Below are 13,225 nucleotides of genomic sequence, written 5' to 3'. Positions count from 1 at the left end.
CCCCAAAATCAGGGGAGCCCCCCAACCCTGTTCCCAAAATCAGGGGAACCTCCCACCAGCCCCCAAAATCAGAAGAACCCCCAAAATCAGAGAGCCCCCAGCCCTGCCCCCAGAATCAGGGGAAGCCCCCCAGCCCTGCCCCCAAAAAGCCAAAGCCAGCGCTGTCCCATGTCCCCAAGTGCCACATCCCCAGGGCTGCTAAATCCCCTCGGGGATGGGAACTCCACCCCTGCCCTGGGCAGCTGTGCCAGGGCTGGACAGCCCCTCCAGGAGGAAATTCTCCCAAATATTAAAATAGAAATTCAAATCAAATATCAAATATAAATTCACCCTGAGCTCCCCTGGCCCAGCCTGAGGCCGTTCCCTCTCCTCCTGTCCCTGTTCCCTGGGAACAGATCCCAAATCCCCCCCGGCTGTCCCCTCCTGGGAGGAGCTGTGCAGAGCCACAAGGTCCCCCTGAGCCTCCTTTGCTCCAGGCTGAGCCCCCTCAGGAACTCTCCATTCCCTTCCCAGCTCCCTCAGGGATTCTCTGGGCCCTCCCCTGCTCTGATCCCTTCCCTGGACACGCTCCAGCCCCTCCATGTCCCTCTTGTCCTGAGGGACCCAAATGCCACCTGTGAGGAGGGACTGGCACTCACAGGCAGCAAAACCAGGGCTGAACCTTCTCTGCTCCCCTTTCACAAAAATACAGAAATACCCTGGGGTCCCCACAATGCCACCCTCCCAGCCCAGGATTAGGTAGAACGACACTCCCCGAGTTCGTTGCCCTCAATCTTTAGCCCAAAGCCAAGAAATGAAGAAACCTGTGAGTTAAGGAGCTCTGCTTCTTTATTTCCCCTCTGCGCAGCCCTCAGGGCAGTCACCCCCACCAGGACAGCCACACCAAATTCAGCATTTTAAAGCAAATGGAGACCTGGTGCCACCCCACATCCCTGCTCACCTGGGGACAGGTCACAAGCGCTCCGTTGTGTCACCACACTCGGGGGACATCACTCAGCAGAGTGGCTGGTCCTGCACACGGAGCCAGGCTGGTCTGGGGGCTGGCACAGGGCACAGCGGGGAGCAGGTCCATGCAACACTCAAAGGGTGCAAACACAGCAATGCCAGGGACAAGGGAGCAGCTGGACAGCCCCAGAGCCACCCCCAGAGCCAGGCCAGCCCCTGGAGCTCCCAGGTGACACCCTGGGACAGCACTGCCACAGCAGCTCTGTCCCTGGAACTGGTTTTAGAGGAGCCAGGAGGACACCCAGAATGCTGAAGGAGCAGCATGGAGGAAACTTTAACATTCCAGCTCCTGTGTTTGGTCTCTGCTTCACACAAAGATCTCAGTCCCACCCTTCACCCAAAGGCACCTCAGCCCCACCTTCACCCAAAGGCACCTCAGCCCCACCTTCTGCAAGCACAGCAGGCTCCCAGAGAAATGACAGGAGCTCCTTCCTAAACCTCCAGGTGTGATCCTGCCCAACACTCACACAACAATCTGCAGGTGACACAACAGCTTGACAGCAAGAGGAGGATAAATATTCTTCATCATAATATAAATATGCTGTAGAACATCTCAACAAGGGCAAAGTGCTTTGTTTTTTCATTAATTAAAACAAAAAAAAACTAAATAAAACTTGTCTCAACCACAACAGATTTGACTGCTAGAACATCTGAATGGTCTAAGTGACACTTGAAGTGACATTAAAGTGAAGACTGAAGCGATGCAGGCAGGGCTCAGTCCCTGGGCACCCTGAAGTTGTCCTTCTCCCTCCTGATGGCCCCCATGGCCCGCACAGGGTCGCTCTCCCCAGCGTGGTCCTGGACTGACTTCTCCCTGCCAGGAGGGAAGAGCAGGGTGAGGATGGAGCCCCAGCTCTGGAGGCACCAGGAGGAAATGGCATTTTAGTGCCCCAGCAGGTGAAGATGAAGAACAGGACACAACAAAGCCTGCTCCGTGTCCTGAGTCAGGATGCTCAGCACAACCCCAAATCCCTTCTGCCAGGACAGCAGGGAGAGCCTCAGAGGCATCCAGATGGGAATGTGGGAGACCCTGGGCCAGCCCCCCATCCCCAGAGCCCCCCAGCAGCAGGAGCTCCCTACCTCACTCGCATGAAGGGGTTGTAGGTGAACTCCTCGGCGAGGGTGGAGGGGATGGTGGGCTCCCCACTGTCGTAGCGGGCCTGCAGGGAGGGACACGCTGCAGCTCTGTGGGGATCCATACACCCCCCTGGCTGCCCTGGGACCCTGCAGGGGTCAGGAACCCATGGACAGAGATCACAGACAGGCTCTACAGAGCCCCCAGAGACACTGGCTGTGATCTCTGCCCATGGAAAAGAGTTTTCAATCTTACAGGATCAATTACCACCTCTGAGTGTTTGATATGAGTAATAATTAAGTGTGGCACGGGTGCAAAAGTAAAATGTTAGGTTTCTAGATGAGGGGTCCCAAGGGGACAAGCTGGAGGAAATTGGGTGTGCCTTGTCCTTTTTCTCCTTCTTCATGCCCTCCATGTCTCACTGTGGTGTTGGCATTTTTCTGTTGGTTCAGGCTGGGGACACACTGTCCAACGTAGGTGACAGATATTGGCACGTTATTGTAAATCCAGCCCAGGGAGTTTCTGGTATTGAATGTTTGTAACATCCCACTGAGGGCAGAGCCCCACACGCTGTCCTGCAGGACAGAGCTGGGCAGGGCAGCAGAACATGTGAGAGATCAACAGAATAAACAACCTGGAAACCAGCACAGATAAATTATGGCTTCTTTGGTAGTGAGGCAGAAAGACAGAGACTTTCTACAACTTTGGGATCATCAACACCACAGACTCTGACACAGCTCCAGCAGCAATCCTGGGCACCAGGAGTGTCCTGCACAGAGCACAGCAGGGAACTCCTCCTCCTCCTCCTCCCCCAGCCAGCAAACCCTGGGCACAGCCAAACCCTGCTCCTCCCTCTGCTTCTCCCCAGCGTGGTCCCGTCTCCTCCAGCTCCTCAGCAGGGCTCTGTGTGCAGGGAGAGCAGGAGCAGCTCACCTTGGCCCAGGCCAGCTTCTCCTGGATGCTGGGGTTGCCGGGCTCCACGTGCCGAGCAAACTTGAGGTTGTTGATGGTGTACTCGTGGCCACAGTAAACCCTCTGTGAAGAGGAAGGGACAGTGACACTGGGGACACCAAAGGTACCGAGGGGGACAGCCAGGTGCCACCAGCACAGCAGGAACAACACACTCAACCCAACAGCCCTCGCTGGAGACAGGCGGGGCAAGCAGGCAGGACAAGCTGCCAGCTGAAGAAGTGAGAGAGCCCCATGTCCCAGCTCAGCAGCCTTTAATAACCAGCCCCTGCTCCTTCCCCACAAAGCACAAACACATTTGGGGCAGGCAAATCCTTCCCAGAGCACTGCAGCTATGCAGAATTTGTGAGCATTCATTCCTTGCACACCCAGAGCCTCTCTGAACAGCAGCACTCTCAGGGTGTTTCTCTGCACTGTGTGCTGGTTTGGGCTGGCTCACTCACACAAAACAGAATCACAGAATCCCAGAATCATGAGGTTGGAAGAGACCTCTGAGATCACCAAGTCCAACCCATGCCCTAACACCACAACCAGACCAGAGCACCGAGTGCCAAGTCCAGTCTTGTTTTAAACACATCCAGAGATGGTGATCCCACCACCCCCTAGGAAGACAATTCCAGTACTTTATTATTCTTTCAGAATAACAAAAGGAGAGCTTTGTACCGTTTTGGGGTCCAGGCTGCCCAAAATCTCAATCAGTGCCTTGTACATCTCCTCCGGGGTGCCCTCGAAGAACTTCCCGCAGCCAGCCACGAACAGGGTGTCACCTGCAGGGGTGACACGCCATCAGCCCCACAGCAGGCTGCCCACAGTGTCACCCCCAGGGGTGACACGCCATCAGCCCCACAGCAGGCTGCCCACAGTGTCACCCGCAGGGGTGACATGCATTCAGCCCCACAGCAGGCTGCCCACAGCCAGCCTGGGGGCTCAGCCCTGCCACTGCTGCCCCAGCACAGCAGCAGGAGCACGGGGACATCCAGGCTGTGGCAAACGTGGCTGCTGAGGCACCTCCTGCCTGAGGGCAGCCCCTGTCCCCTGCTGTCCCTCCTACAGGGGACAAGGAACACTTGTGCTTTGCTGTGGAACTGAACAAAGGTGAGTCGCCTCTATTTTCTCCCTAAAACCTTGTTGAAGCCTCTTTCTCTTCCATGCAGGAGCTTCTGTGAGCTCTGGGATGAAGCACAGCCCCAGGGAAGGGGAATCCTTCTCCCCACACCAGGATCCAGGCCCTGGCCACCAGCAGTGGAGCACCAGCCCTCTCTGACTCCCTGCTCTCTCCTCTCTCTGCTGGCAGATACATGGAAAAGCAACAGGGTTTGGGATCAGCCACTTTGGCCTGAGACAGGAAAGCAACAGCTCTTTTATCCAGGAAAAAAAATGCTGGATGTAGGACTGCAGGGCTCGGTGTTGCCTGAGTGCAGCCCTGGCTTACAAACCCAGAGGGGCTCCCCCAGCCCCACCTACAGCTCCTGCTGGGAAAGGGGAGCAAGACGTGGCTGTTCAGCAGCCGCAGGAAGGGAGGGAAGCACATCCAGAGCCAGAGGCACCCAGGCAGAGGGGCAGCTTCTGTTTTGGCCAGGGGATCTCCCAAGTCCTCACCTGTAAAAACTGCAGGTGGCTCGGAGCTATTTGGCTTAGTCACATAATAACAGATGTGTCCCGAGGTGTGACACGGCGTACTGAGGCATTTCACACTCAGAGATCCCACCTGGGAAGAAGGCAGAACACTAAAGCTGAAGCTGCAATTGCACCGTTAGGAAAGAACTGCTACTCTTAGTGCTCTAATGGTCCTAAATCTGCCTCCTAAATCTCCTAAGTCTGGCCAGGAACAGCTCTGCCCCTGGGAGAGCCCAGGCAGGCAGGGCTGTGCTGGGAGCTGCTTCCTCCAAGCGGGTGTCCTGGCCAAGGGAACTGCCAGACCCTCTCACTTCCATGCACTCAGAGCCTGGCTGGCAGCAAGAGCCAACAGAGAGTCCCAAACGAAGCTGCTCGAGTGGGAGGAAAGCTCCAAACAGAGATGGAGCTGAAGGGAGAAGTGGATGGCACTGAGGAAGAGGCAAGCACGAACCCCAGCCTCATCTGCCCACCCTGCTGTGCTGCTGCCCCTCCCGGGGTGCAGCCAGGGCAGCAGTGCCCTCCATGCCCGCCTGCAGCTCTCCTGCCAGGGGACAGCCAGGGGACAGGCGGGGGACAGCCAGGGGACAGCCCCACAGGCTGGCACTGCCTTCCTGCCCCCACGTCCCAGCTGCCATCCCACAGAACACCTGCATCTGCTCAGTGCTCGCCGTGCTCCTGGCAGGGCACAGTCCCTGTCACACTGTCCCTGCCACACTGCCCCTGTCCTGTCACATTGTTCCTGCCCTGTAACACCATCCCTGCCCTGTCACACAGTCCCTGCCTTGCCACACTGTCCTTGTCACACTGCCCCTACCCTGTCACACTGTTCATGTCACACTGTCCCTGTCCTGTCACATTGTCCCTGTAATGCCATCCCTGCCCTGTCACACTGTCCCCGTCACGTCACACAGCCCGTCCTGTCACACTGTCCCTGCTCTGTCACACTGTCCCTGTCACACAGCCCCGGTCACACCATCCTTGCCCTGTCACAGCCCCTGACACACTGTTCCTGTCACACCATCCCTGTCCTGTCACACCTTTCCTGTCGCACCATCCCTGCTCTGTCACAGCCCCTGTCACACTGTCCTTGCCCTGTCACACCGTCCTTGCCCTGTCACACCATCCCTGTCCTGTCACACAGCCCCTGTCACACAGCCCCTGTCCTGTCACACAATCCCTGCCCTGTCACACAATCCCTGCCCTGTCACACAGTCCCTGCTCTGTCACAGCCCCTGTCCTGTCACACAGCCCCTATTTTGTCCCCTGCCCTGCCCCACACCTGCCCAGGGACACGCAGCATGTCCCAGGTCCCTCGGTGCCATCCTCACCCGTGGCAGAGGGGTGGCAGTCACCAGGAAAAGGGCAAAGCTGCATTTCAACACCCGAGCTGCCCAGCCGGGCTGGGAACCCAGCTGTGCCAGGGGAGGGGTGCCCAGGCCCCGCGGGCCCTTTACCTGCAGAGCTGTCAGGTGGGACACTCTCTGCGTCAGGGCCCCCACCCTGCTGTCCCCCCCGCACACGCGCAGCCCCGGCTCCAGCTTCACCAGCTTCTCGTTGCCTCCAGCGTGGTCCCTGCAGGGGAAGAAGGCATTTGGGGAGGGATGAGCACAGGTCTGTGGCTCAGTGCTCAGCTCTCCAGGTGCTCGTTCCTGATCCAGCCCTCTCCCAGGATCTCTCGCTCCTCACAGGCCACGACAGCGGGAGTGGAGATGGTTTCTCCAGCAACGAGGGGGGATCAATCCCTGACTCAATCCCTGACAAATCCATCCCCAGCTGGGAAACTGCAGCCTTAGGGGCTCCCAGTCACCTCTCCAGGATTTGGGGCAGGGAGGGAAGGGGGTGAGTGGAAAATGTGCAATCCAGCATCCCACAGAGCACCAGGGAGCAGGCACACACACAGCCCAGAGCCCAGCTCTGCCCTGCTGCTGCCCAGCTCAGGGCTGCTTGTTTCACTCTCCAGCCACAGATGTGGCTCCACTCTGACCCACAGACAGCTTACTGCAGCAAAACCTTCATTTTACAGCCCTGGCAGAGCTGATCTGCACCTCTGTGATCCTCCCACCATGCTGAGCAGGGTGACAGGGGCCTGTCCTGGCACCTCAGCACCAGTGTGCTCCCTTCCACACCCCACAGCTGCCTGCACACCCGGTCACTGCACTGGCTCCCTGGAAAAATCTGGATTTTAAAGGTGAAAGGCACTGACACACAGCTCAGAGCTCTGATCCTGCTGCTCAGGGATCACCTGGAGGGTGCAGGAGAGCAGGGAGGGACCAGGAGAGGGAAGTTACCAGTGGTGGTGGGTGGTCAGGACAGTGGTCAGCTTCACGCCGTGCTTTTTGACTGCATCCAAAACCTGCAGGAGGGACACGGGAGGAGAGTGACACCCTGGATGGAACGAGCTGGCAGCACCCCTGGAGGCACCTGGATGCAGGAGTGAGAGGCACAGCAGCTCTGCAGGGAGCTCAGCCCACCCAGGCTGGAGGCAGAGGGCAACACAAAATGTGTTGCCATTTTCCTTTTCTGCCCTACATCAAATTAAGGTCAAAATCCCAAATCAGGTCAGTGATTCCTGGAGGGATGAGGGACACAGACATGCCTGGGTGAGGGACACAGACATCCCTGGGGTGAGGGACACAGCCATCCCTGGGGGGAATTCAGGACACAGCCATCCCTGGGGTGTCCCCTGGCTGTCCCTGTGCACAGCCAGCCCTTGCAGCCTTTCCCCCACACCTGAGGCAGCGTGGGGCTCGTTCCCTCCTGGAAGGGACATCCTGGAAGCTATCCCAGAGCCAGGGCAGCGTTACCTTCTGGGGCTGCACGGGGTCAACGATGGCAGCCTCCCTGGTGTCCTGGTCGATGAGGAGGTACATGTAGTTGTCAGTGAGGGCTGGCAGGATTTCCACCTTCATGTCGGCCTAGCTCACTGTCTTGGGCTCCCTCAGCTCGTGCTCGGTGTGCAGGAATTTAGCTCGCAGCTGTGCTGGACCTGGGCACCCAAAAACAGCCAAAGCTCAGCGCTGGCAGGGGGACAGGTGGGACAGAGCATGGCAGACGCCCAGCTCAGGGCACAGCCCGACCTGTGTCCTTCAGACACGAGGGGCAAAGCCACCACGGGACAAAACCTGGTGTCCCTCAAGGCTCTGGGGGCTCCACAGCTGCCCTAGGAAGGACAGGACACTTTGCTTTCCATGCAGGGACAAGTCTGTACTCGGATCAGAGAGGAGATTTCAAGGGGCAGGAGAACAGAATGAAGCTGGCCAAAGATCAGCCCGGGACAGTGACTTTGCAAAAACGGCACAAAAGGCAAGTCAGAGCCAAAAAAGGAAGAAGGGCCAAAAAAAAAAAAAAAAGAGAAATACAGACTGCTCCAACAGAAATACCTGGTTTGTATTTCTGGGGGAAATGTCATCATCCTGCATTGCATGTGGAGAGAAAACAAGCTCTCCAAGGGAGGAAGGCTCCCTACCTGGCCAGGTAACACAGGGCTCGTGCTCATGGCTCATGCCTGCCCTGATGCAACACCAGAGCTTCCATGTTTGCTTTGGGTTCAATGTTTAATCAGATCCAAGCAGCAAATTCCAGATGCAAATAACCCGGTGCACAGGCTCTTAAAGAAATAACCAACCCCAAGAGGTGCTACCACACAAACTGAAGGCAGGGAAGCAAAGACAACGAGGTCTGGCATTGCTGAGCTCAGGGAAAGAGGTGCCAGTCCCTGCAGGTCCCTGAGCACCCACGAGGTGTTTGCACAACCCAGAGGTGCCTGTGCTGGCTCAGACCCATTCTATTCTGCACCACTGACTCTCCCAAAGGCTCCTGACTTTCCTGCTTGGCCACCTCCCCCTCCATGCCACAGGGTGCTGGTGCTCACCTGTCCCACTGTCCCCAGCCTGCCCACCCCTGATAAGAGCAGCTCTGCAGGAGCCCCAAATTCCTGCAGATCTGCTGCCAGCCCAGCCCAGCCTGGGCACAGGGAGCTGTCAGGGCCCTCTGGCACAACCACCCTGCCCAGAGCTTCTTCCTCTTCCACCATCCCCACTCATGAGGGAAGTGAAATTAAACACAGTGCTCAAAAAAAAAAAAAAAGAAAACAACCCAAATCACAATGCAACAGGCATGCACTAGGTATTTTCAGTATTAGGAGAAGTATCCCTACCTGCAGTGGTTCACTGGAGAAGACTCCTTTCAAAAAACGCAAAAAAAGCCCTCACTATCCTTTGATGGGAAAAAAAAATGCCCAAAAAACAACTGCTCACCAACAGGGAGAACTTTTGGATGCTGTCACTTACAAGAGTTATCTATACTGCGGGTTTGTTTGCAGGCCAGACACCAGCCAGGAAAAAAATACAACCAAACGAAAGGAAACAACCCAACCTTAACTTCAATTCAAAGGAAATATTCACATACTTCAGACGCTTCTTTCCTATGAACCGTCTCTAACCTTGGCCCGGATCCCACAGTCTCTCTGCGTGTGCAATTTACAATTCTTACCAAACAAACAAACAAGCTGCACCACATAAGGAAATGTTCCCAAACATGTAATTTCAACAAAGGAATGAGAAAACACCCACCAAAAACGAAACTGAACTATCGTGAGCTGCCATCTGCAGCTCAGCTGCAGCTCAGGAGCGGAGCCGGGAGCTCCTCACGCACTGCTCGGACCTGTCCAGCCCAGAGGAGCTCCCTGGCCATGCTCAGATCGTGTCACCCACATTCATTAATTCATTAATTCTCAGAATTCATTAGTGACTTCTTGCTCAGCTTTGTCCCACGTCCCTCCTGACTGCACGCCTGGAGAGCAGCCACCAGCAGGATCCGAATCACCCACCCGGGCTTGTGGGATGGTTCATGGGCACAGCTGGAAAGGCTAAAAGCTAAAATTTAATTCCACCCAGGCTTGTGGGATGGTTCATGGGCACAGCTGGAAAGGCTAAAATTTAATTCCAGCCGGGCTTGGTGGAATGGTTCATGGGCACAGCTGGAAAGGCTAAAATTTAATTCCACCCGGGCTTGGTGGAATGGTTCATGGGCACAGCTGGAAAGGCTAAAATTTAATTCCACCCGGGCTTGGTGGAATGGTTCATGGGCACAGCTGGAAAGGCTAAAATTTAATTCCACCCGGGCTTGTGGAATGGTTCATGGGCACAGCTGGAACGGCCGAGGGGAGAGGCTCTGCAGCTGGAAGTGTTAATGTCAGCGGGGCACTGACAGCAGGCAGGCTCCCTGGGAACCCGGCTGCTCGGTGCACTTCCTCCAGAGCGTTTGGGGTTAGTCACTTTATTACATAAAAGAGTGGAAAATTCCTGCTTCAAGCAGGGCAGTCGCTCAGGAATGACTGCACGCCGCACAGGAGCCACGTTCACCCTTCACACTCTGCAGGGTTTTTGGACGCCCAGCGAGTTCGTGGCTGCAGGAAAGGGGTCGGAGGCCAGGGCAGCGTGGAAGGGGCAGCGGCCACCGGCGCGGCCGGCACTGCCGCTGCGGCACAGAACCGCGGCCACTGTCCCCCATCGGAACCGCAGCGATGCCAAACCACCTGGGGAGCCTTCCCGCAGAGCCCAGCGCGGCTGCCAGGCTTTAGGCCCGGCATGCCAGCGCCGGTGTCGGGCAGTTCGGGTTGGCTCCATCACCCGTACCAGCTGTCACCCGCCGAGCGCAGCCCGGCCCCCTCCTCCTCCCCGAGCGCTGCCGGGGCTCCGCGCCGGGCTCGGCCCCGGCCCGGGCCGCGAGGCACCGCGGGCCGGGCCCGGCCGCAGAGCCCCGCACGGCCCCGCACGTACCGGCTCGGAGAACGGCCGCCAGGGCGGCGCCGAGCCCTCGGCAGCCCCCGCGGAGCATCGCGCGGCCCGCCCGGCCCGGTTACCTTGGCTGTCCGCCCCGGGAGGCGGCGGCGGCGCCGGCACGGCCCGGCCCGGCCCGGCCCGGCGTGCGCGGGGGCGGCGCCGCGCCCGCCCGCTCCGCCCGCGGAGGAGGAGCGGCGGCGGCGCGGCAAGGACGCAGCAAGGGCGGCGATGGCCGGCGGCTCCAAGCCGCTGTCCCGCTTCTGGGAGTGGGGCAGGAACATCGTGTGCGTGGGGCGCAACTACGCGGAGCACGCCGCGGAGATGGGCAGCGCGCCGCCCGCCGAGCCGCTCCTGTTCCTCAAGCCTTCCTCGGCCTACGTGCGGCAGGGCTCGCCGATCGTGCGGCCCCGCTACTGCCGGGCGCTGCAGCACGAGGTGGAGCTGGGCGTGGTGCTGGGGCGCGGGGCGCGGGCCGTGCCGCGGGACGCGGCCATGCGGCTGGTGGCGGGCTACGCGCTGTGCCTGGACATGACGGCCCGCGACACGCAGGACGAGTGCAAGAGGAGAGGGCTGCCCTGGACCCTGGCCAAAGGGTTCGCAACGTCCTGCCCCGTCAGCGACTTCGTGCCCAAGGAGAGGATCCCGGACCCGCACAAGCTGCGGATTTGGCTGAAGGTGAACGGGAAGCTGAGGCAGGAGGGGGATACCTCGGCCATGATCTTCTCCATCCCTTACCTGATCAGCTACATCAGCCACATATTCCCCTTGGAAGAAGGGGACTTGATTCTCACGGGCTCTCCCAAAGGAGTCGGGGCCGTGGAGGCCGGCGATGAGATCGAGGCGGGGATCGGGGACGTGGTGTCCGTCAGGTTCAAGGTGGCACAGGGCACGGAACCCGGGAGCCCAAAGGGCGTTTGACTGCCACGACCGCGTTTCCAGGCTCCGGCACACCAGGAGCGCAGCGCAGCCTGCAGCAGGTTGGAGCTTCTCCAGTCTAAATCGAAAATGTAATTCCAAAACCATACCTGGGAACTGGCAACGGAGACATCGGAGAGGGGAATGGGCCTGGCTGTCCTTCTCTGTGTGCTTGTCTTCTGCTGATGCTGTGGGTTTTGCCAATGTATTGCCTTAAAATAAAAATTACTGATCAAAACGATTCAAATGATGATGTAGGAGCTAGGGCTCAGCCATGCTGTGGAAAAACAAAGGTTTATGTGTAGATGTGCAACCCTAAATCAAGAGTTGCACATCACAAAGATTTTTCTCTACAAGAGAAAGAAGTTTGATTTTTTGGATTAGTTTTGTGATTTCTCCCTGCTGTTTTCAAACATACAAATTAAAGGAGGATGTCTTTTCCTCCCACTCCAGGGGGCGAAGGCAGCAGGAAGTGTGCCAGATGTTTGGCAGATTGTTTTTTCCTAAACTGAGATTTCAATATGTTCTAAAAGTAAAATAATGCAGAAATATCAAGAATAAAGAACCATATGGATAAAGATCGCCACCAAACTTTCCTTTTGACTGATTTCAATGTATTTTCAGTAAAACTGTAACTGCAGCAGTTGCTGTTACCCAGTGCAGTGCAGCAGTTGGAGGTTTAAGTATTTCCAGCTGCTGAAAGCCACACTGGGTAACTTTCCCCAGTTCCCAGCTGCAGCTGATGCAGCACTCCCCTCCAGTTTGCATGACAGCGAGTTCTCTTCCAATTCAGCAGAGCAAGTTGTAAAATAGAATTTAAAAAATCCTCCCCATGCAAACATCAGAACTTGGTTTTTCAAAGCTTGCACAGAACTGGCTCATTTCTAACAAAAGCAGATGGATTTTTTTTTTTTTTAACATAAATGCAAAGCACCAAAGCTAAACATTTCCATTTATCAGAGCCAGATCTTCATAACTGCTAGGAAAAGCTTTGTTTTTAAAAGTTTTACAGAGAAAATTCCTGTTTCACGAAGAGAAGCAGCTCTGTGAGAGCAGCACAGTCCAGGGTGCTGCACACCACACTGGGAGAAGAAATTGAAGAATTTCTTTAGGATTTCTTCAGAATTAAAGTAGACTTTAGGGTGAGCAGTTCTGGAAGGGGAAGGATGGAATTGTCTGTACTGTTTGCATTTCCTCCTGCCTGTCAAACATTCCCATCTCTGGCAACAGCAGCAGGGCATCATTTGCAGTTTGGTCTCCAGCCCTGGGTATTGCCAGAGTTGGGATGAAATTATTGGAAATATTCCCTGCAGAATGGGAATTGTTGTGGCTGGGAAATGTTGAATCATTTATTGCTACGGGAGGGATGCTGTGACCCAACGCTGGCTGCGTTTTTGGGGTCTTTATTGCCACCCACGAGTCAGGGATGCAATCTGGGATTGCTTGTCAGGATTTCCTCTTTCTGTGGGGGTTTTCTCTGTGCCCACGGTGGAACTTTAAGGGGTAGGGAGGGCACCAGGGGGATCAGAGTTCCCTGGGGTGTCCTGGCCTAAAACCCTTTGCCAGAGCAGGGCTGGGGCATCTCCCTCTGTTGGAAACGTGCTCAGGAGGTGAGGATGTGACAAATACACCAGCAGGAGGGGAAGCTGTGGACAGGAATATATTAAAAATAGGGGAAAAAATACGTGGAGGAAGCCACAATATACGTACCTTTAAATCCAGCTTTGGTGAACAGAGTCCTGCTTACAGCCTCAGCTTGATTTTTGCTTGTCAGAGGTCACTGCTAATTGATTACTCTACTCTAATTAGATTTAGTCTGCCCAAAAAAATCAGCCACAGCTCCACGTTTGGCCTCAGCAAG

The 13,225-nt window shown here is 56.5% G+C and overlaps 2 protein-coding genes across 7 annotated transcripts; one reads left to right on the top strand and one right to left on the bottom strand.

The window, feature by feature from the left end:
- Positions 1-806: 806 nt before the first annotated feature.
- On the bottom strand, positions 807-10,594 carry HAGH (hydroxyacylglutathione hydrolase). 6 transcript variants are annotated; one of them, XM_085592056.1, is made up of 9 exons: positions 10,447-10,594; positions 7,471-7,652; positions 6,955-7,019; positions 6,121-6,238; positions 4,649-4,757; positions 3,713-3,816; positions 3,014-3,115; positions 2,086-2,229; positions 807-1,819 (listed from the first exon to the last, which is right to left on the bottom strand). In XM_085592056.1, the coding sequence occupies exons 2-9, from the start codon at positions 7,573-7,575 to the stop codon at positions 1,625-1,627; spliced, it is 942 nt and encodes a 313-aa protein (XP_085448182.1). In that variant the 5' UTR covers positions 7,576-7,652; positions 10,447-10,594; the 3' UTR covers positions 807-1,624. The 6 variants fall into 6 exon arrangements, with proteins under 6 accessions (XP_085448182.1, XP_021403318.1, XP_085448181.1 ...); XM_021547643.3 differs by having other exon boundaries at positions 2,086-2,165; XM_085592055.1 differs by having other exon boundaries at positions 10,530-10,594.
- FAHD1 (FAH domain containing oxaloacetate decarboxylase 1) lies at positions 7,519-11,955 on the top strand. Its single transcript, XM_021547648.3, has 2 exons — positions 7,519-7,652; positions 10,530-11,955. Exon 2 carries the CDS (start codon positions 10,678-10,680, stop codon positions 11,365-11,367), a length of 690 nt encoding a protein of 229 aa, XP_021403323.2. The 5' UTR covers positions 7,519-7,652; positions 10,530-10,677; the 3' UTR covers positions 11,368-11,955.
- Positions 11,956-13,225: the final 1,270 nt, after the last annotated feature.

The sequence above is a fragment of the Lonchura striata genome, chromosome 14, assembly GCF_050655825.1.
Source record: "Lonchura striata isolate lonStrDom1 chromosome 14, ASM5065582v1, whole genome shotgun sequence".
Taxonomy (NCBI): Eukaryota; Metazoa; Chordata; class Aves; order Passeriformes; family Estrildidae; genus Lonchura; species Lonchura striata.
Note: the sequence above shows the minus strand (reverse complement) of the source record. Positions and strands in the feature narration are given on the sequence as shown.

Coding starts and splice junctions, on each gene's coding strand:
- HAGH (XM_085592056.1), bottom strand. CDS start 7,575: ATGAAGGTGGAAATCCTGCCAGCCCTCACTGACAACTACATGTACCTC. Junction 6,239..6,954: donor CTGACCACCCACCACCACTG/GTAACTTCCCTC, acceptor CTTCCCCTGCAG/GGACCACGCTGGAGGCAACG. Junction 3,817..4,648: donor GCCACCTGCAGTTTTTACAG/GTGAGGACTTGG, acceptor TCACCCCTGCAG/GTGACACCCTGTTCGTGGCT.
- FAHD1 (XM_021547648.3), top strand. CDS start 10,678: ATGGCCGGCGGCTCCAAGCCGCTGTCCCGCTTCTGGGAGTGGGGCAGG.